General features: G+C 30.3%; 1 protein-coding gene across 1 annotated transcript in view; it reads left to right on the top strand.

Annotated features, from left to right (window-relative positions):
- Nucleotides 1–22,978, top strand: part of LOC148180744 (homeobox protein invected-like) — a 111,076-nt gene extending 88,098 nt beyond the window's left edge. Inside the window, exons 2-3 of the mRNA XM_088045583.1 lie at nt 12,772–12,807; nt 21,916–22,978. Coding sequence (XP_087901709.1) covers nt 12,772–12,807; nt 21,916–22,283 — 404 coding nt within the window. The 3' untranslated portion in view covers nt 22,284–22,978. The remainder of the gene's footprint in view (nt 1–12,771; nt 12,808–21,915) is intronic.
- Nucleotides 22,979–24,391: the final 1,413 nt, after the last annotated feature.

Here is a 24,391-nt window from a genome sequence, read left to right on the forward strand (position 1 = left end):
ATCAAACTTCCACATAATACAGGGTGATTTTTTTGAAACGGCAGGCATTGTAGAATTTTTATTTATGAACCGATTTTAAAAATTTAAAAAACAAATTAAATGGTTTTTAATTTACTATAAACTGATGATTTTAAAAATTTTCTAAATGTCTTAATATCTTTTGGGCGATACTCAACTTTCTTATTTTAAATTGGCACCTATTTTTTTTTTTTTTCGTAAGTTGGAAGATATAAATTTTCTTGATTCAGAAATGTGTAATATGTTCTACTTTTACAAAAAAAAAATAAAAAAAAAATATCAAAAATGAAAAAAATTAGGCAATAAATGTTAGTAAAATCTAGGTGCGTGGTGTCAAATGCACATTGCATTTCTCGTAGGTCTCAATTGTGCAATGAAAAAAACGGGATGGCGTTTCAACAGCATTTTACTTAAATTAGGTAGTTGTTTTTTCTGATTTGTAATTATTATTGTCTTTTGTTATTAATAATTTCAAAAAAAAAATGCCAATGGTTTCTGTCATTTGCTGCTTTTTGATATTACAATAACGGCATTCTTTTATTTGACACCATGCACCTAGATTTTATTAACTTTTATTGCTTATTTTTTTTCAATTTTGATAATTTTTTTAAAAATATTTTTTTGTTAAAGTAGAAAATATTACACATTTTTGAATTAAGAGAATTAATATCTTCCAAATTATGAAAAACAAAATATGAGTTCCAATTTAAAATAAGAAAGTTGAGTATCGCCCAAAAGATACTAAGACATTTAGAAAAATTTTAAAATCATCAGTTTATAGTAAATTAAAAACCATTTAATTTGTTTTTTAAATTTTTAAAATCGGTTCATAAATAAAAATTCTACAACGCCGTTTTAAAAAAATCACCCTGTATATGTTAATTTACAAATAATTTCTTTTGATTAAAAAATTATTGGCTGCAAATCATACTTAAAGTAATTGTCTAACAATTACAAAAGAGTAATAAATTTGCATTCAATAGAATAACTTGCACATGATTTTAATAATTTTTGCAATCGTAATTATTGTTAGTAATTAATAGTGTTTATCTAGTAACAATTCTGTTTTCAAGATTTGCTTCTATGCGGCTCCTTTCAAGTATGGAATTATTTGCAAAGACGAAAATGTCAACTGAAAACAAAAACGAACAATAAATTAAAGTCAAATATATTCATTTTAATAGCTTTTTAGGAATCTATTAAACATAAAAACATTGTTATTGATTAAATGAGGGAAATATCAATAAATGATTGGAACGTCGGCGAATTAGAAACGAATTCCGCAATCTGTATAGTAATTAATGTTTATATTATGCATTTATCGTCACAACAACTTTTATGCGAGTAAATTTTAACTTTTTTAAATATTTTGTTTTGTCTCTAAATAGACCATTCATTGCTATAATTAAATATAAATCCTATTCTAATATTTCGGTGTTAATTAAGAAATACTAGCTATTTCGTTTTATTAATTTAAAACGGAATAGTAATGAGAAGGTGGTTCTGTGTTACAATTTATTACTGAATTAATTTCCTCGTCAATTGATATCAATAATATAGCAATTAATTCGTTACCAGTTATTTACACCGTAGTTAAAACTTTAATCCTTGTTTCAATCAATGTTTAATTAATGCAAACTTTGAATTTAAATTTTGCCGACAAAGTGTGGACGATTTCCTCTTTTTCAATTAATAAAAAAATCCGTTTTAGAAATAGCTCTAATTTCATTCAATTCAGATAAAGTCGCAATAGATGTCGGATAGTATTTTATAAAGACACAGTCAATAAAGTGAAAACAATATCATTTATTCAAACGTGTTAGGTGAGACGCAGACAATAAAATAACACAATAAGACGATGGTTTACTCCTAGGGTACGCGATATAATTTGAATCTCAACTTAGAAGTGTTGTATTAAATTTTGAAAGTTCAGCGCTGATGACTCAAGATAGTGTCAATTTTTGGGTCGTTACGCTTCAGACAATAAAATAAAATTGTCTTCTAACAATGAACAATTGTGAAATGATTGTACCTCCTTTAAAGTGTCATTTTAAGGCCACCGCCTCACTGACGCGCAACTAATCAAGCGGATATAAATTCAACCATGTTTTAGTCTAGACCTATTAACATATTAATCAGTTAGCATAAGAAAGTTCTAGTCAAAAATTAGTGACTGAGGTCAACTTGAAAACCGCCGACTGACTGCTAATTGCGCGTCTCGCATTATCACTGTAATTGCGTGCTAATTGTTTTAAAGAAAACAACCAGTAGCTACTAACTACTATGCAAAAAGTCTATTAGTTCCGCTAAACCGACATGAGAGAATCCGTTTACCATAATCCAATAATCCTTTTTTCAATATTTCAATCGTCACTAATTATCTGCTCTAGTTTCCATAAAATTTTAATTACTTAATGACTGAAGCAAGCTTATTTCATTTATCTAATCACAAAGTAAAAAATCGCTGTTTGTTATTTAGACTGTAATCTCTAATAAGCCGGTTTAGTGCTGGAGGTAATTATAGACGTTTAAAGTGTACCTATAATTCCAATCGAAGTACTGAACAACACGGAATAAAATAAATACACGTGTCTAATTATAGAAACTCCCAAAAATAAAACGTAACAACACGTCATCTACTTAAATCGATCATCGCTGATATAAATATGTTATTAGGGTGCATTTTTAAATTCCTTTTCATAATTTATCGCCACAATTCGGCAAACGTGGAGTTCGTTAATAAATGATGAAACCAGTCATGCGAGGCGACATCCTTTACTGCTTGACAACATTATTGAAATTCGGTAATCCCAAATATTAAATCTTGGACTTTTACATCGATTTTTAATACATATATTTTTATTTTCGATGTATCATTAAAAATAAATGCGGTTTCGATGTATGTATTTTATTTTACACTCTTGATTTTGGTGATATTTATAAATTAAGTGAGTTATACAGGGTGGCCCATCTAAGACTTTCGGGCTCAATATCTTTGTTATTTTTGAACGGATTTTCCCAAAATTTAAAATATAATTTCTTGAATAGGTAAGGATGATGTGACATTACCAGCGTCATCCTTGTCTTAAAAATGTTAATTTTACTTGTCTTATTTTAAATTTTAATTAGTTAAGATTTATGTCATTTTATAAAACATCAATAATTATCCGAGTGTGCCAAAATTCAACCGTCTAGCTAGTCAAGTTGCCAAGAAAAAGAGAAAAAAGACCCTCAACATTTCCAAAAGATGCAAAATCATAGTCGGCTATGAAAAAAATAATTTCCCACGCTCAATTTTGGACATCCCTGCGTTCGGTCTGTCAATAATCGCTGACGTTCTTGACATTTGTAATATTTCTCATTTGAGGTTATGTTTACTTGGATTTTTTGCACCAAAACGTTGCCTGATGCATTGTGATTAGTTTCCAATTTCAAAAGATCGCGATAAATCGTTCTGCGCAAGTTTAAATCAATGATATTCATCATCATGCTCAAAAGTAAACATAACCTCAAATGAGAAATATCACAAATGTTGAGACACGATGCTCGGTCCAATGCATTGTGATTAGTTACCAAAAGATCGAGATAACATATCGTGAATGTGCAAGTTTAAATCAATCGTACTGATCATAATCCTCAAAAATAAACATAACCTCAAATGAATGTCACAAATGTCAAGAACGTCACGGATTAATCAACAACTCAGGGATGTCCAAAATCTAAACATGCTGTAGAAGTCGATTGTTTCATAGCCGACTATCAGTTTGTATCTTTTGGAAATGTTGAGGTTCTTTTTTGTCTTTTTCTCGGCAACAGGATTTGCTAGACGGTTGATTTTTGGCACACGCGTATAATTATTGATGTTTTATAAAACTACATAACTCTTAACTAACTAAAATTTAAAATAAGACAAGTAAAATTTACATTTTTAAGACCAGGATGGCGTTGGTAATGTCACATTCATCCTTACCTATTCAAGAAATTATATTTTAAATTTTGGAAAAATCCGTTCATAAATAACTAAGATATTGAGCCCGAAAGTCTTAGATGGGCCACCTTGTATTTTAGAATTTTGTTTTTCTTATTAATATTGAATTTGCTTTTTTTTATAATTTATTTACTTATTATTTAGTTTGTTAGTTAAGGTTTTTATTTATTTTTGTTTTTCACAATAAACTATGATATATTGAGTTTTCTTATTTGCTATTTTTCAAAATCGATGTAATTGTGCTTTTGTTGAAATTGAGTTCAACATCGATTTTTTTTACTCGATGTTCTCAGATTTACCAAAAATGAATACCATAAAGACGTGTAGACGTTTTCGTGTTTTCCTGGTCCCTGCAGGAATCGATTTGTCTGAAAAAAGTGTTATTAACAGATCATAAACAGAGATATATTTTTTTTAATTTTGTGGTGGGAAATGAGATTAAACAAAATTTTTAAATTAAAAAAAATATTTGCATAAAGTTTTAATTTTAAATCTCAATTATTAGAGACACGTTTTATTTTGCATTGAGAGCATGTGCTCACACAGTATACAGAGTGTCCCAGAACTCATGATCCATATAGCAAGGGAGGATGCCGACAGCAATACAGATGGTAAATTTCAAAACAAAATTTCAATAGTATTCAAGAAAGGATAAAAATTTAAGAGTGCAATGTTCATCTGACCACTGAATGTGTCCATAGTGCCGTTTTTTTGTCTTAACTCGATTGTTTTTTGAGCTAAAAATTTTTGTTTTGTTTTGTTTTTTTTCTCTGCGTCACGAGTTCCGGGACACCTGTATAGCCTTATACCTTTTGGGCTACTTTACCTAATTTAAACGCAAATGTTGCTTAATTTTAAAATATGATTTATGTCAAATCTTCATGTTATAAGTATGTATAACTCGGTACCTCAGAAGCATAAGAGTTTATCTCCATAAATTATAGTTTCGAGAAAATTAACAAAACAGATATTCTAAAAAATCGCGGTGGTGTTATTAATCTCTTTTCAAATATGCAATTTAAGAGCAAATTGCGAGTTATTGGTGACTATTTATTTCAAATCGTGCGTAATGGTCGTAACCTTTGATCCAAAAATAATTTTTTAGGCATATTTTTACACTTGGTTCCTTATGCTTCTAAGAAAAATTAGAATATCTGGAATAGTATTAGAAACTTTCAAAAAAATTAACAATGTTTTTACAAAAAAAATTATTAGAAATAATTGCTAACAAAGATATATTAAAATTCAGCAACTTCTATAGACTATTTAACCTTAAAAACTCCCACAAATTTCGTTCTTGGGACAACAAAAATGTGGAAATTAAACCGCCTTCAAGTTTTTTTGTATTTATTTTTAGCTGCGGGAAATAAAAATGTCTACAAATTCTCTTTTTCGCTCTAAATTTTTGTAAATCGGCTCTGTAAATAAGACAGTCAAGAGTGATAATCTTCACAAATTTCGCTAAAATCACATTAAAAAAAAGGAAATTACAGAATCTTAAAAAAAATTGGTGGCATTTTTTTGGTCTTGAAACGGAAATTTCTAAAAATTCGACTTTTTGATCTAAATTTTTGCAAAGAAACAACATGCATAAATTTCGTTCCCGTCGCACTAAAAATAACGAAATTACAGTGTTGAAAAAAATTGTGTTGAAAAAATATTCTCCATTTTGGTCAAAATTTTTCTAAATCGGTACTCTTAATAAGACAGTCAAGACTTATAAACTCCACAAATTTGGTGATAGTGGCATTAAAAATGAAGAACTTACAGGCCGTTAAAAATTTTTGGTCAAAAAACAAAAATTTTTCTTTGCTCCTCAAAATCAAAATTTCTAAAAATTCTCTTTTTTGGTCTAATTTTTTCTAAATCGACACTCTTAATAAGGTAGTCAAGAGTGATAATCTCCACAAATTTAGTTACAATCACATAAAAAAAATACAGAATTTAAAAAAAATTGGTGGCATTTTATTGGTCTTAAAACGAAAATTTCTAAAAATTCGACTTTTTGATCTAAATTTTTGCAAATTAGTGATATTACTAAAACAAACAAAAGAAACAACATGCATAAATTTCGTTCCTGTCGCACTAAAAATAACGAAATTGCAGTGTTGAAAAAAATTGAGATTTTCACAGTTGTCCAAATAAAAATTTCTAAATATTCTCCATTTTGGTCAAAATTTTTCTAAATCGGTACTCTTAATAAGACAGTCAAGACTTATAAACTCCACAAATTTGGTTATAGTGGCATTAAAAATGAAAAGGTCGTTAAAAATTTTTGGTCACATTTTTTTTTGGTCAAAAAACAAGAATTTTTCTTTGCTCCTCGAAATCAAAATTTCCAAAAATTCTCTTTTTTGGTCTAAATTTCTCTATATCGGTACTCTTAATAAGACAAGAGTGATAATCTCCACAAATGTGGTTAAAATCGCAGTTCCTTAGAGAAAAAATTATTTTTCTATGTCTTAAAGAATATGTAAAGAGTAATAAAAAATTAATCAATCAAATTACTACTGAGTCGGTGCAATTTTCAAAATTAAATGACTACCTAATTAGAGACTTTTTCAATTTGTTTTATTCTTTAAAGATGATTGAACTTTATTATTGCCACTCATATTTTGTAAACTAAAAATAAGTTTTACAATCGAGTTTAGACATTTACACTCATAAGTAAAAATAAACTGAGTGTTCAAAACATAAAAATTAATACTTTTCCAAATTAAATTGCACCATAAAATAAATCAAAACGTGCGAATAGTTTTTTATGACAAACAATTTCCTCAGGTGGTAATTTGATATAATTTTTTGGTTTTTGGCACTTGATTTTACGAGTTTAATTTTAATTTTGTAACTGTCAATCCTCGAACTATAAAGTTGCCTAAAAACTTCTTTTAAGACGGTTCTGGTTATAGCTCTCTCGCTGCAATAACCAGAATTATGATTCCTAAAAAATTATTTTTTTTTGGTCTAAATTTTACCACAAATATGGTTAAAATCGCATAAAAAATAAAGAAATTACAGGATCTTAAAAAAAATTGGTGGCATCTTTTTGGTACTTAGTTCCTTAGAGAAACCTAAAATGGTTTGTTTTTCATCTAATGGGGATTATTTTTCTATGTCTTAAAGAAGATGTAAAAAGTAATAAAAAACATTATTTAACTCATTTTTCACAAAAATTGAATAAGTAAATAATAAGTAAAAAGCGTAAGTAAGAAAAAAAGTTACAACAGTAAGTAAACAGTTATTAAAAAACACTGTTCTGGGACATCCTGTATAATTAGATAATATTCAATATGTGCCGGTCCGCACGCCACTGGAATCATTACTGAACGCATTGGATCTAATATAAATTCACGATGTGTTCCGGTTGTTATCGGTCCTGAGCAGTTGCCGCGGTTCAGCTGGTAATTGAATGTTTCTGTAAATCGTCCGGGCAACCCCGGAACATTATTTTATCGACTCAGTTAGGGTCGTGGTGGCAATATTGAAAACGTCATCGCTGCATTAATCCGTTTGGGTGAAGGGTGACGCGAAGACGTGGGTAATTACGAGTTGAGGATGAACAGAAATGTGAAATGGGAAGGATTAAAGTACTAATTAAAGTCCGCAAAAATGACCTAAATGTGGTGTTTGCAATAGTTATTTAATAAACTAGTTTGTTAATGAAGGCGATTAATAATCGCTATCAAAATTACAATTTATTCCCAAGCACCAAATTTTGTCAAAAAATGCTGACGCGCGTTTCGATAGCAATGCTACCATCATCAGAGCGATGATTAAACTACCAAAGTTAAGAAATTTTTGTTGGTCCTAAATAGAAAACATTACTAAAATTTCCATTTCATGATCTAAAATTCTGTAATTTATCTTGATTAATAAACAAATCTAAAGAAGTAATTCCCACAAGTTTCACTGGCTTCGGTTTAAAAATACTAAAGTTACGAAATTTTATTAAAATGTTCGACATTTTTGGTTCCATCTGACAAAGACAAAAAATTCTAAAATTGTTTTTCGTGGTCCAAAAATTTTCTAATTTGGCACAGTTAATGAACCTATTGAAAGTTGTAACTTCCCCATATTTAATTGCTTTAACGTGAAAACTATGTAATTTACAAAATTTTATAAAAAATAGTTAACATTTTTGTTGGTCCTAAAACCAAAAATTTCGAAAATTTCCACTTTTTGATGTAAAATTCTGTACCTTTTCTCAATCAATAAAGAAATCTAAAGAAGTAATTCCTGCAAGTTTCGTTGTCTTAGGTCTAAAATTATAAACGTTACGGAATTTTATTAAAAATGGTCGAAATTTTTGTTGGGCCTAAAAAAAATTCGAAAACTTTCATTATTGTTCTAAAATTCTGTAATTTGTCTCAGTCCATAAGCGACTCTAAAAAAGTAATTCTTGCAGTTTAATCATCGCTCTGATGATGTAGCATTGCTATCGAAACGCGCGTCAGCATTTTTTGACAAAATTTGGTGTTTGGGAATAAATTGTAATTTTGATAATTTTTGTGAACACCAAGAATTGATCCAATAAATTTTCTATTTGTTATGATGAAAAAAAAACATTAGTCAACAAAAATTCTAAGTCCGGAGCTTCAGAAATGAACTTTTCTATTTCATGCTTTTCCAAGATCTTTGATTTTTTTTAAATATCCTTCCATTTGACCGTTTTATAAGGGAAATTACTTTATAACATTTGCTTATATCAATGTTTTGTTTTATATTTAATGTTGACTTCAACATTGAATATTTACCCCCAATGAGGCTAGCACCCCTTTACTTGAGATATCAGAGAAATATGCTAATAAAATGTTTTCTGAACAATGTTTAACCTTGTTGTTTTTGCACCATAACATGAATTCTTCATACGTTTTTTCTTACTTCGATTTGGATTTTGTCGGCAACTGATTTGTTGTTGAGATTTCATTGTCACTATCCGTGTCGACATCCATTATTATAAAATAAACACTAAAAACGAGAGAACACAAAGAAAACACAATTTTTTGTCGTCGGAACGAAAAACACAAACCCGGTTGTTAGGTTAGGTTAAATAATAAAGACGAATCAAGATGGCTACATCGATATTAGAGTGTATATTTAATATCGAAAAGAAAATCGATGTAAATTTAATAAAAATTAATTACGTATCATCGTTCCGGTAAAATTTCAATTTGATAAATCATGAGCGTTAAAAACTAAGATTTGTACAGAGATAACTAATTTTTGATTAATTTGTGAATTGATCGAGTGATTTCGATATACAAATTTCGATGTACAGCGCTGGGATTAGAGTCATCATCGAAATGAATTGACACTTGCATGTGTTAAAATACAAATGACATATCTGTTTGGTAAAATGATACATTAACGCATTCATTTTGAAAAGAAATCTTGCAAATAAAGTAACTTTAATGTTCCTAGAAAATCTGTTCTATTGTTTGGTTTTTTAGCGGCCCGGTCGAAATCGTTTCGAAAAACTTTTCTTTTTCATTGGCGTTCTTGTGTCTTTGGACAATACTGCAATTAAGCCGGCTCAGACGTCGGCCTAATTAACTGTCGCGTTAAGTTGACATTTGTGGTGATCCTTTGAAGTCGTCGAAAAATCGAAAGTAAGGCACGTTTTTCAACCATCCATAAATTACTGTGGACATTATTTTGGCGTGGATAAAGAGAAAACAGTTGTTAAGTATTTCAACAGGCACTTAAGCCTCTGTCAGATTCTCTATCAACTTTATATTAAAATCCAGTAAAGTTTTAATGAAACCGTTGAGGAAAATAACGTGATGTAAAGGAATATTTCGTGAGCTTGATCACGAAGCGGAAATACGATTCATCTCAAAGTTCAAAAAAGAAAACACGATAATAAAGCGAAAAACTATGATAATAAAACAAGTAGAGAAGACGAGTGCACGAACATTAGCAAGTGCGATAATTCTTATTTAATATGACTTTTAATTATCTCGCTGAGCACAAACGGCCTGATAAATTGCAGGAGGTTTCACAGAAATAGCCTTATAATATTTGCTTGAATTGTAATTCTATTTGGGTGGGCCTCTCATAAATATACATTGTGTAGGTACTGTGTGTACTTACAATACAAATATACTGCGACCAGGCGCACACCGCCTTAAATCTCCTTAATTAATGATAAAAAATTGAATAAATGCAGCCATTAATATTTCATGGCGTTTCAATTTGGACAGCGGGAATTCGAAATTATAAATTCTCGGCATTCGGGAGAATTGTTGATTTTTCGCAAAACGTAATTATTCTTTGACGTGTTGTGACATCAATCTGAATAATTAAAGTTGTGTAATTAGTCTTTTTATTCACGTAATTGTCATGATAAGTCTAACAAACCAAGTTTTTTAAGTAAGTAAGGAAGCTTAGAAAAATAGTAGAAAAAAACGGAACTATCCATTTAAAGCAAAAATAAAAATTAAGAGCAATTTTGAGTCATTTATTTTTTAGGCGACTTAAACTGAAAATGTAAAAGTAAGTTTTTCTGGCCGCAAACATTTTTGGCCGATCTATGGTGGCGCCATCTATACATAGTTTTGCATATTACATCAAGATACCGATGGATTTATAAATATTTAGAATTATTCTTATTATTCAGTTGTTATAAATGATTAAATCAATAAATCATGAATAAAAATTAATTAACTAGTAAATTTAATGATGTCGCCTAAAAAATCTTGTGCGAATCAGGGCCAAAAAGTGCCAAAAAACGCTCGGCAAAAAAACCCACTTTTTGGCCTTGGTACACAAACAACTATTTTGGGCTTTCAAAGTTCTGAAAGCCCAAGTTTCGGAGAATTTGACACAATAACCGCGTTTAATACTTATTTAACATTACTTTAAACCGTCTTCGCTAATTTTACAGATTTTAAAAATATCGATTTATACAGGGCGATTTTTAAAAAACGGCAGGCGTTGTAGAATTTTTCTTTATGCACCGATTTCAAAAATTTAAAAAACAAATTAAATGACTTTAAATTTACCATAAACTGATGATTTTAAAAATTTTCTGAATGTCTTAGTATCTTTTGGGCGATACTCAACTTTCTTATTTTAAATTGGCACCCATATTTTTTTTTGATAATTTGGAAGATATTAACTTTCTTGATTCAGAAATGTGTAATTTGTTCGACTTTTACAAAAAAATGTTTTTAAAAAAATTATCAAAATTGAAAAAAAATAGACCATAAAAGTAAAAAAATCTAGGTGCCAATGGTGTCAATTGGGCAATGAAAAAGAACGGGATTTAAACAGTATTTTAATTAAATTAGGTAGATGTTTTTTCTGATTTGTAATTATTATTGTCTTTTGTTATTAATAATTTCAAAAAAAATTGCCAGTCCTTTCTGTTATTTGCTGCTTTTTGACATTACAATAACGGCATTCTTTTATTTGACACCATGCACCTAGATTTTATCAACTTTTATTGCTTATTTCTTTTCAATTTTGATAATTTTTTTTTAAATATTTTTTGTAAAAGTAGAACATACACATTTCTGAATCAAGAAAATTAATATCTTAAAAATCATGAAAAAAAAATATGGGTGCCAATTTAAAATAAGAATGTTGAGTATCGCTCAAAAAATACTAAGACATTTAGAAAAAGTTTAAAATCATCAGTTTATAGTAAATTAAAAACCATTTAATTTGTTTTTTAACTTTTTGAAATCGTTTTTTTTTAAATCACCCTATATTATTCATTCTGATAATTTTGTAATGTGGGTAATTATTTAATTAAACTGTAAGCGTTTTCTTATTTATAGCAGAGAAAGTAATTAATTGAAAACGACATTTTAAGAGCAACACAAATTTTAATTTACTCAGATTGATGTAATTTGATAAAGATGGATTTACAATATTTTATTTCCAAGTAATTGACACCGCATTAAAATGAACTTTCTGTCCTCTCTAGGAGTGAATATTCTACTTAAAAAATCCACTTTCTAAGATTTGGTTGAATATAACAATGAGCTATTAATTTCAATCTGAAACTTTTGAGTTTAAAGCGAATAAACAATAAGAACGGCGTGAAGTATGCAACACAAAATACACGCGTAATTAACCCTTTCTCCAACAGTCCTGCTTATAAACAATATTCTGAATATCGTAACTTTTACCATCTCATTAGGATCTTTTTTTTGTGCTACTTTATTTTAAGATAATAATAAATTGAAAGAAGCCATAAATATTTAATTGCATACAACGAATGTTTGAAATATCTAAGCCAAAAAAAGACGAGTTCTAAACCGAATTTTTCATCGTTACTGGAGTAATATTTTTATACATAGCTTTCAGTCTACACTTACACTGTGTACTGCAATTTAAATGCACTTAGATATTCAGTTTCCGCTATAATAAATCACTCAGTTCACACTTTTATATTTCGTCTGCGGTAGTGCGAACGTTGTTCAAAGAGTCGTATAAATCAAAGTGTGACCCTTCAAAGTTATTAATTTTATCGAGAAATTCGCATATATTGCTGTCTGCTGTAGGGCCGATAAAGCTTAGGGCAACTTGAAAAAAACTCGATCAAGCGCCAGATTTAATAAAATCACATAAAACCATCGTTCACCTTACACTACATTAGACATGAAATGGTGTATAAGAAGAATTCAACTTTAAACCATCGCTTCCCTTATCTCAATTTCACACGAAATAAAACTCGTCGGGATTAATTTGAATTTTTATTATTATTTGTACTTTTATTGCATTTTTACTAATTTCTTGTTTTTCTTTTGTTTTAGGACGAAGTAAGTTATCAGAGACACACATCACTGTTGGTAAAAATTAAGTTTAGTTAGTTTTACGATATTTTAAGTCTTCCATCTTTATGGTAGAGAAATCAGAGATTTTGTTGATTTTTCTTTGGAAGAAAATTGTGGAAATTTGCGTGCGTCGAGGCATAAGCAATAATGGGTACTAAGATGTGAGTGGTGGCAGTTATATTGGTTCATCTTAAGACAATGGGACTTGACAGGTTTGCAATTAGCGCATTCTGTTGTCAGGTGAAGCTCTTGATCTTCGAAGATATTAGAAACGGAACAAAGATAATTATGCTGCCAAGTGAATGAGCCAAAATTATTCCACCGCCATGATTGATAACACGCCCTTTTTTCTCAACGAGGAGGTATTTGCCTCATTAGAAAACCACCAGGGCATTAAGCATGTTAATACATATCACATTAGACGCTCTTTACAAGATGGTAGAGTTTAAGAACATATAATTAAGAAGTAGACATAAACATTAATCTTGCCGTGTATAAAATGCGAGTATGTTAGCTACGTGCACAAAGTTAATTGAAAGAAGAAGAAATATAGGGGCAAACTGGATGAAAAAGCGGTCTGCACATCTTAACATGGCAATGGCGGCCGTGCTGCTGCTTAGGCATTTGCTTCACATCCAGACTCTTTGCTTTTCCTAATTCATTAATCATTTTAGCAATCAATACGTTTACTGGTTACCGTAAAAGATGCTTTAGCTTCTTACCGGTTGCTTTCCCAAAAGAACTCGCTTTTCATTTTGCTCGTTTTTGTTCCCAACAACGTATTTCACTTGTAAAACGCTTTGATATATTTATTTTATGATTCAGACATTCATGTTTCATGCTGAACGGAGGTGCAATAACAATTAGTTATATTTGTGGAATTTTAAGTCGCTTGACGGTTATTAATAACAACTTCTTCGTAATAACAAGTTTTGGGTTTAATTGCTAAGAGCATGAATGATTCTACCTATAGATAACGAGTTTATTAGGGCTTTGATAGAATTGTAGCAAAGGAAATCTCACCTGCAACTTAAAAAGTTAAGATTTCAGTTTTTTTGAATGCGTTTAACTGGTTCTAGGACGATCACGAGTTGCGTTTATGTGTAATTGAGCATCATAAAAGCTGCAATAGAACTTGAGTGAAAATACCTGTGTGGTTAAGTATAATTTTCTATTTCCTATGAGGCAGGTTTTGTAATTAAGTGTGATGGTTGCACAAAATTTTTACCATTATTTTTTTGACTAAAATGTAAATGTTGTTTTTGAGGTTTTTGTACAAGGTGTTTATAAATGTTTCTAGCATCAAGGGTGGCTATGAAATGTCAAAGAAATTTGCCGCTCGTTACAAATGTGGGTTTAGATTTTACAACTAACATTTGTAGTTAACCTCAATCATGAAAAAAGTTAGTTTTGAAAACTTTTTTGAATTTTTGAATCTAAAATTTTGACACAAAACCGTAACCGAAAAGTAGTAGATGTAAGTGACATTTGAAATAATTGTGAACATAGTTGTATTCACTATGAAAACAAAGCGGCAAAATAGCGCATGACAGGAACTCCAAAGCCCCCTTTGATGCTAGAAACATTTATAAACACCTTGTATTAACTTCAATATCATCGTGTATAATTTTCAGTCTGGAATATTGACTTCTTGCTATATTACGTTAATTTAGTTGTCACTTAATAGGGGTAATTAAAATTGCAACAGTATGTTATAATAACGTCAATAAAGTCGCATTATTGCACTTTGGTTGCTAATGACGAAAATCATCTTTCATTATAATTAAGTATGTCTATATTTACTTAATGACTTTTAATTATTTGTTTACAGCTATTTAAAGTAATTGATTTATTAAACTTGGCATTGACATTGTGATATGAATGAATGTATTTACGTAAGTTGCTACTTTAAAAACTAGGAAAATATTAGGTCTAGGTAAGTAAAAAAAATAAAAAATTTAAATTAAATTTGCTTCTTTTAACAAGGAAATTAATATGTTAGCAGCATCAGTATTCTCTATCAACAAATATGGTCAAATACTATTTTTTCAGAATGAATAGCCTATTTATCAAATGAAATTGGTTAAATTAAATTGGCCAATCCCGGAAGGTTATTCTAAAGATGGAGTAAAATTTCCTAGGCAACGAGAGTGTAATGTTCATCTGACCAATGAACGATAGGATGTGTCCATAGTTACCGATTTTCAAATTCTGTTCAGCTTCCGGATTGGCTACCGTTTTTTTGTCTTAACTCGATTATTTTTTGAGCTAGAAATTTTTTGTTTCAAAATTTTGGTTCAGAATTGTTGCCTGTTTTCTCTGGGTCACCCTGTATAGTAATATATTTGTTGTAAGTAATAATAATTCAAATCTATAAAGTCATACGAGGTGTTTATAAATGTTTTTAGCATCAAGGGTCTGGAATTCCTGTCATGCACTATTTTGCTGCTTTGTTTTCATAATGAATATAACTATCTCGAAAATTATTGATAATTTTACTTACGTCAACCATGTTTTAGTTAAGGTTGTGTGTCCAATATTATGATTTTCATGTTTTAAACCACAACTAGAACAGTTTTTTTTTCAAAACTTACTTTGCTCTACGATTGAGGTTAACTATAAACGTCAGTTGAAAAATCAAAACCCACATTTGTAAATTTCTTTGACATTTCATAGCCACCCTTGATGCTAGAATCATTTATAACCACCTTGTATAATTACAAAAAATGCTTTTAAAATTTTAGAAAAAGAACTTTAAAGAGACTTTATTACTAAATCGTGACCTGAGAACTATAAGGTTCAGGTTATCAATGATATCTTTTTAATTTATTAAGCATTTATTTAAAAAAATGGCAGGATCTATTTAAGTCATTTTGGCTTGTTAAAATATTAACTCACTTCTTTTTTATACATGATAGAAAATGTTTAAAAAAATCGCAAAACAGACAATTTAAATTTTCACAAAAAATCACTTAGAACCTTATAATTCTCACGTCGCGAAATAGTAATTCACGGAAAAATCAGGAAAATAACATTACTGAATAGGTGCTAGTTGAAATACGAGTATTTATAAAGCTCCAAGAAAAGTAAAAAATTTTACTAACGAGTTTAGTATTAAATTTTCCCGTAAATCGTAATACAGGGTGATTTTTTAAAAACGGCAGGCGTTGTAGAATTTTTATTTATGAACCGATATCAAAAATTTAAAAAACAAATTAAATGGTTTTTAATTTACTATAAACTGATAATTTTAAAATTTTTCTAAATGTCTTAGTATCTTTTGGGCGATACTCAACTTTCTTATTTTAGATTGGAACCCACATTTTTTTTTCATAATTTGGAAGATATTAATTTTGTTGATTCAGAAATGTGTAATATGTTCTACTTTTACAAAAAATATTTTTTAAAAAATTATCAAAATGGAAAAAAATAAGCAATAAATGTTAATAAAATCTAGGTGCATGGTGTCAAATAATAGAATGCCGTTATTGTAACGTCAAAAAGCAGCAAATAACAGAAAAGATTGTCAATTTTTTTTTTTAATTATTAATAACAAAAGACATTAATAATTACAAATCAGAAAAAACATCTACCTAATTTAATCAAAATACTGTTGAAACGCCATCCCGTTTTTTTCATTGCACAATTGACACCTACGAGAAATGCATTTCGCATTGGAAGGTGTAGCCCCATCTTGTTGAAAGAAAACTTGTTCTTTCTGTTATTTGCTGCTTTTTGACATTACTATAACGATATTGTGTTATTTGACCTAGATTTTATTAACTTTTATTGCCTAAATTTTTTCATTTTTGATATTTTTTTTTTAAATATTTTTTGTAAAAGTAGAACATATTACACATTTCTGAATCAAAAAAATTAATATATTCCAAATTATGAAAAAAAAAAAAAATGAGTGTCAATTTAAAATAAGAAAGTTGAGTATCGCCCAAAAAATACTAAGAACTTTACAAAAATTTTAAAATCATCAGAAAAAAATGTTAAAGTGTCAAAGTTCTCTCTAGAATCATTTAATTTTTATAGTTTATTTTTTGATTTGTCAGTATGTTTAAATTCAATCCTATCAATTAATTGGACTCTTTTCAAATGTAGGTAACATTTAATCAGGTTTTTTCTTTACTTAACTAAAGTTTTCTAAAAAAATTTTTATATTCTTTGGAACCTTTTGTTTTTCTTGATATTCCTCGTACTGTCATTAAACTTTCTTGACACTGTGCTTTCATTAAATTTTCGAGTCTTATTAGATTGTGTATGTAAATTGATTTTAGATTTTCTGAATTTTTCTTAGATTCCATCTAATTATTTTCTCAATTTCTGAGTAAACCAATTCGTTTTTTTTACAAGAAACCAATTTTGGTGTCACTGGAAAAGAATGCAACTCTTGTATATTACCTTGTTTGTACATTGATATTTGTTGGGTGACGCATTCAAACTTAGCCAGCAATCAATCATATTTTCTTGGTAATAATTTAGAAAATTAACACATTTAGTTACCGTAATTTAATGTTTTATGATTAGAAAACAAACATTTCTATAGGTTTTATATGCACATATATCACATAATTGAAAATATTTGCTTTGTAAACAAACATCGTTTCACTTTGTCCACTTTATATAAATCAAGTTTCTAAGAATCTTAACAAAGCGTCGTACACTTCACAGTTAACTATTTGACAATGAATCACAGATTGTCAAGTATCACAGTGTAGCCAATCACATCCCGGGAACGAATTCTTACATAGGTAATTAATTAATCGTAATTGACGATCGGTTTTGTCGATTTGTTCCAGTTTCATCTTCCGTTTTCGAACGAGTGTCACCGCGCAAAGGAACAAAGCTTGCGAAAAATTCTCGCGCCAAAATTAATTTTCTTTGAAAGGAAACTAGCGAGCACAAACACAAAAGTTTCCTAGTCAATCATGAAAAGGCAGGGTGTAAACATAGCGTTTCTTGCAAGTCATTTGCATCAGTTACTTGAAAGACCGTATAACAAGTAAAAAGCGAGCAAGACGTGCAAAGAGGGTTCATCCGTGAATTAGCTACAAGCTGTTCATTAATCACTTTCCCTTTTATAAAGCTGATGCAAAATGAAGGAGAAGGATTATGTTCTGTTCACAATGACACAAAAATTAAATTACTGCTTTAATGTGGATGTTTTGTCCGGCAATAATTAAGGCTGGAGAAGCTTAGATTGGAAAATTAGCCGCTAACTAAGAAAGAACGCATAAATCCGCAACATTAATTACACAGTCGAACGATTTTAGAAACATTTCTTGTTTCTAAAAGGTAATTTTCAGCCCAAAATGGAATTTTTAGGCTTCAAAAGCCGCCTAAAAGTAAGTCAACATTTCTGGCCGATCTATGGTGGCGCCATCTATCCATAGTTTTGCATATTACATCAAGATACCGACATTACCCCCAATTTTTTTTTTTTTTGATAAAATCAAATCGATAAACGGCTGTAAAGATTAAAATTACACTTCTTAGGCGTCGCGATGTTGAACAAAAATTGTAATGAAAAGCAAATTTTTGCGAGAGATTGTGGATTATCAAAATTACAATTTATTCCCAAACACCAAATTTTGTCAAAAAATGCTGACGCGCGTTTCGATAGCAATGCTACCATCATCAGAGCGATGATTAAACTACCAAAGTTAAGAAATTTTTGTTGTACCTAAATAGAAAACATTACTTAAATGTCCATTTCGTGATGTAAAATTCTGTAATTTATCTTGATTAATTAACAAATCTAAAGAAGTAATTCCCACAAGTTTCATTGGCTACGGTTTAAAAATACTAAAGTTACGAAATTTTATTAAAATGTTCGACATTTTTGGTTCCATCTGACAAAGACAAAAAATTCTAAAATTGTTTTTCGTGGTCCAAAAATTTTCTAATTTGGCACAGTTAATGAACATATTGAAAGTTGTAACTTCCCCATATTCAATTGCTTTAACGTGAAAACTATCTAATTTACAAAATTTTATAAAAAATAGTTAAAATTTTTGTTGGTCCTAAAACCAAAAATTTCGAAAATTTCCACTTTTTGATGTAAAAGTCTGTACCTTTTCTCAATCAATAAAGAAATCTAAAGAAGTAATTCCTGCAAGTTTCGTTGTCTTAGGTCTAAAATTATAAACGTTACGGAATTTTATTAAAAATGGTCGAAATTTTTGTTGGGCCTAAAAAAAATTCTAAAACTTTCATTATTGTTCTAAAATTCTGTAATTTGTCTCAGTCAATAAGCGACTCTAAAAAAGTAATTCTTGCAGTTTAATCATCGCTCTGATGATGTAGCATTGCTATCGAAACGCGCGTCAGCATTTTTTGACAAAATTTGGTGTTTGGGAATAAATTGTAATTTTGATAATTTTTGTCAACACCAAGAATTGATCTAATAAATTTTCTTTGAAGAGATTGTGGAGCTTGATCAACCATCAGCTTATGCAAAATTACAAAATTTTATCTTTGAAATTAGAGACGATTTTGGGGGTGACCATAAGTGTTCGACGGAAGGCAATAAAACGACGTTTTTGAGTTGTTTTTTAGCACAAAATTACCTTTTCCTACGACCCCATATGAAAGTAGCGTTTTTCACACGGTTAAATGACTCCGAAAGTTGACGTTTTCGGACATCCATTTCCGAAAATAGATAAGAAATGAACTATTGTCAAGACCTATAGTTTCTTTCTGATGAAGAAAGGTCGTAGGAAAAATAGTGTACACAACTCGTCGGAAAATGTTTTTCTTGCACTCGTGCGAAATTGCTCACATTCGACGTAACCGTTTTCCTAGGATTTTGATAAAACTTTGCAAAAGTTTAGAATAGAGGTACACTAGCAATTCCCCAAAATTATAAATCAATCTACAATACAGTTTTCGAGAAAATCGATGTCAAAGTGTCATAAAAATACATGTAAAAAATTTGTTTATGCCGTTAAAATTTTAACGCTTCCTTGGATTTTCTTAAAAATCTCTCATAATATTGTCTAGATGTCAAGAAGGCACTCAGCATTTTCAAAATCAATTTTTACCGTACAGTTTTTTCTTAAAATAATAAAGAAATCCGAAAGTGACACTCCAACAGCCTTCATAGGTCAATGTGGCAACGTTGCCTGGTTGTCGCAAACGTATTTTGCAAATTAGAAATAAGTTTCTTTCTCAACTTGGTAATCTGCACTAGTTGTCCTCCAATTTTCCGCATTTTCCGGAAAATTTTCACAATCCTTTGTTAATAACCGATTTTTTGAACTGCGGCAAGCACTCAAACTTTTATCTTCTTTTTCCGCAAATTTTCGTTTCTGCCACCTGTCTTTAAACGTAACTATATCAGACATCCAGCAAATAACAAACAGAAATGTAATTTGTAGGTTATGTTGACAGCTCGCAGGGTTGCCAATACTACAACTGTCATGAAAGGTCTGAAGTTAGCAACATTCAAAAAGTGTCAGCTCAATTTGTCTCGACCATACTACCTTAACAATGTACAGGGTGATTCTTATTAATACAAGGGGTTTATTAATGTTTCTAGCATCAAGGGTGGCTCTGGAATTGCTGTCGTGCACTACTTTGCCGCTTTGTTTTCCTAGTAAATATGACTACAAATCTTAAAAAATTATTTATAATGTTACGTCAACGACGTTTCAGTTGCGGTTTTGTGTTCAAATTTTTGATTTTCAGGTTTCAAACCACAAATAGAACAGTTTTCATTTCAAAACTTACTTTGTTCAATGATTGAGGTTAACTACAAATGTCAGTTGAAAAATCTAAACCCACAGTTACAAGGTGTTTATAAATGTTTCTAGCATCAATGATGGCTCTGGAATTTCTGTCGTGCACTATTTTGCCGCTTTGTTTTCATAGTGAATATTACTATCATGAAAATTATTTATAATGTTACTTACTTCAATGACGTTTTAGTTACGGTTTTGTGTCCAAGTTTTTGATTTTTAGGTTTTAAACCACAACTAGAAGAATTTTCTTTTCAAAACTTACTTTGCCCTATGATTGAGGTTAGCTACAACTGTCAGTTGCCAAATCTCAAGCCACATTTGTAATGAGCGGCAAAATTCGTTGACATTTCATAGCCACCTTGTATTAATCATACAATTTTGCTCAAGTAAGAAGAAATTGCGCGTTTTGCACCGGTGAACGTCATTTTGTTATTTGCCACCACGCAGAACAATGAAACAAGCTCACAAAATGTCAAAATGTGTTCATGCGTTTTGTAACAACCGCAATCCGCAACACTTACATCTGACTTGACAGATGACAGATTAGTGACAGCGAAGTTGGAGGTCAAAGGCGTATCATGTGGTGACAGTTCGTGGTAAAACATTATCATTTTAATTGTCCAAAATGTGCTTTGACTTCACTAGATTTGCATCATTTCAGTTCGCATTAATGGTGCATAACAAGTAGCAGTAATTTAATGTTCAATATTGCCGAAAAATAATTAATTAATACATGCACCCTAATCCCCGTCAATTCTACGCTTATGGGTAACACGTTCAACTATACTATATTTCAGAATTATTGACATCTCAGTGTACCTTGGAAATTCAAATTTATGTTGGCATAATCTTCTAATATAAGCGTATTTAGTGTTTTTAGATTTATATTTATCCCTATGTGTATGTAATGTGTGTCACGTCAACTTAGAATCTGTTTCATCAGATTCTGAAGAGGAACTGAAATCTGAAGCAGAAGAAATCTGTGTTATGATGGTAGATTTAGAATCTGATTAAAATATCAATCCATTAGCTTAAAAAAGTAATTTACTTCATAACCTCAAAATGTTACATTGACAGTTTTAGAACCAAAATGCTAAAAGTCGTTCACATTGTTAGAGGCGTTTTACACAGACATGGCCTACCGAGATGTCAATAATTTTAATATAGTATAGTAGCGACTTGTCAAAATGTGCAAAGCCGTCTGTGATTAATATTAATAAGAATCACTCTGTATTTGTAACAAAAAGACTGTGTGTTATCATGAGTATTATGACGTAGGTAAATGTTGATTTCAAAGTATAGAGATGGAAGCTTAATTATAGATTACATGCGAATTGTGATGAAGTTAGTTAAATATGGTGTTTCCTTTCAGGTCCTAGAACCCGTCGAGTGAAAAAACCCGGCGCAAAGCAAGGTCCTCCGACCGCGGAAGAAAAGCGACCAAGGACTGCATTTTCAGGGGCGCAATTAGCCCGATTGAAACACGAATTCGCCGAAAACCGTTACTTGACAGAAAGGCGGCGGCAGCAGCTCAGTGCCGAATTAGGTCTTAACGAGGCTCAAATCAAAATCTGGTTCCAGAACAAACGAGCCAAAATCAAGAAAGCATCCGGTCAGAAAAACCCTCTAGCTCTCCAACTAATGGCACAAGGCCTCTACAACCACTCAACAATTCCTTTATCTAAAGAAGAGGAAGAACTGCAGGAAATGCACAGTTCGAAAGGCAGCACTCCTTCGTAGGGTTCAAAGAGCGCACTTTTTGGTTTTTCGTGATAATTTCATGCTTCCATTTCGTTATTGTGATTTGTTGTTGTGATTCGTTTGTGGACGAGGATTCTTGGGATTTTTACAGTGATTTGTGGGTTTTTTGCCTTGTCCAGAGACGAACTCGGGTGAGCTGTCAATGGTCTACTTAAGAGTTCGGCAACTTTTTGCGTTGATCTCTCGAGTATGTTAGCATTGTTTCTTTAATTCTACAATTCTCAGAGCTTCGGCTGACAAAAAATGTATTAATGTACCATTCATTTAAACACAATTGCGAGCTGTGTGGTACTAAATAACACTTTTTGTAGAGTGCCATTATTGTTTAAATCACATGGGATCATATTGTTGTTGGGTTTTTTGCGCACGACAACCAAAGACGTGCGAAACACGGAGTTTTTGATCCGAGTTTGTACATAAGACATTGTAAAAATTATAACGAACTAGGACTAGACTATTTATTGTATTAGCGGATATTCGAAATCGAAAGCAATATTTATTAGGAAATCTGTTTCTGTATATTTTAAAGAATCTACTGTACATATTTATATATTATTTGTCTGCGAGTTGAAGCTTATTTATAATGTATTCGGTATAAGTAATAGATAAAACATGTACCTACCTACAGACATTGTTTATAATTCTACTGTAAAAATATAGATTATATAAAATTAAATAAAGATTATTCGACAAGAAACTCTCGTTCTCTTTCATCGCATTTTTCAAAATACAATTTTTATGATGATAACACTTCAAAAAAAAACACGAACCGTTGATCATAAATACCCCAAAACTGGACTGAGAATCTATTCTCTAGGAAATCAGAGAAATTCAGACGAAATCACAAGGAAATCAGAGGAATTTGGACGAAATTACAAGAAAATCCGAGAAAGTTAGACAAAAACGCAAGGGAAAAAATAATTACTTCTGGGATTAACCTTCCTAAGAAATCAATCAATTTGTTACGAAATCAGAGAAACTTGGACGAAATAAAAAAATCAAAAAAAGTAAGACGAAATCATCGGAAAATTAGGACGAAATTACAAGAAAATCCGAGAAAGTTAGACGGAAACACAAGGAAATCAGGGAAAGTTTGACAAAATCACAAGAGAATCAGGTGTATGTAAAGTAAAAATTTTATTTAAAAAATTCATAACAGGGTGTTATGAAATTTAATACACAAAATTTAACCGGTTAGAACAGAATAAAGGAAATTTCAATAGAAAAAATAATAGTGGAAAATAATGAGAATATGTACTAAGATTTAAAGCAAACTATGAATTTCTTGAATTTGTTATTTATTCATTGTTATTCAATATTACGTTGGTTGAAGGCAATAGGGCGCCACCGGATAATTTTGTTTTGCTCAAGAAAAAGGTGGAGATTAGCAATTTGAAAATTACGTGTTAATCTCTTTATTGAAATCAGTAGTGTTTCGACTTTTCGAGAAGTGAGTCGTTTTGATTGTGTGCGCTGTTCTGAGAAAAATTTTTGCAAGGTAGGTGGTAAAAATTCGTTACTTTGGTAATTTTAGTGCTACAGCTATGAAATTTAATAAAATTACTGGTTTTTGATTATTATTATTATTATTAAGTCTGACAAATTGCAACATTGTAGCTAGAAAAATTAAAATTTTAAAAAAATTTATTATCAAGGTGAATCCGAAATATGAGAAATCTCCCTTAAAATTCGCAATTTTGGTAATTTTAGTGCAACAGCTATGAAATTTAAAGAAATTACTAGTTTTTGATCGTTTATTAAGTCTGACAAATTGCAACATTGTAGCCCGAAAGACACAAGTTTTAGAAATTTTTATTTTCAAGGTGAACCCGAAATATGAGAAATCCTTCATTAAAATTCGCAATTTTGGTAATTTTAGTGCTACAGCTATGAAATTTAAAGAAATTACTAGTTTTTGATCGTTTATTAAGTCTGACAAATTGCAACATTGTAGCTCGAAAGACACAAGTTTTAGAAATTTTTATTTTCAAGGTGAACCCGAAATATGAGAAATCCTTCATTAAAATTCGCAATTTTGGTAAGTTTAGTGCTACAGCTATGAAATTTAAAGAAATTACTAGTTTTTG

The sequence above is a fragment of the Gnatocerus cornutus genome, chromosome 1 (genome assembly GCF_029298725.1).
Source record: "Gnatocerus cornutus isolate USDA-ARS CGAHR chromosome 1, icGnaCorn1.1, whole genome shotgun sequence".
Lineage (NCBI taxonomy): Eukaryota > Metazoa > Arthropoda > Insecta > Coleoptera > Tenebrionidae > Gnatocerus > Gnatocerus cornutus.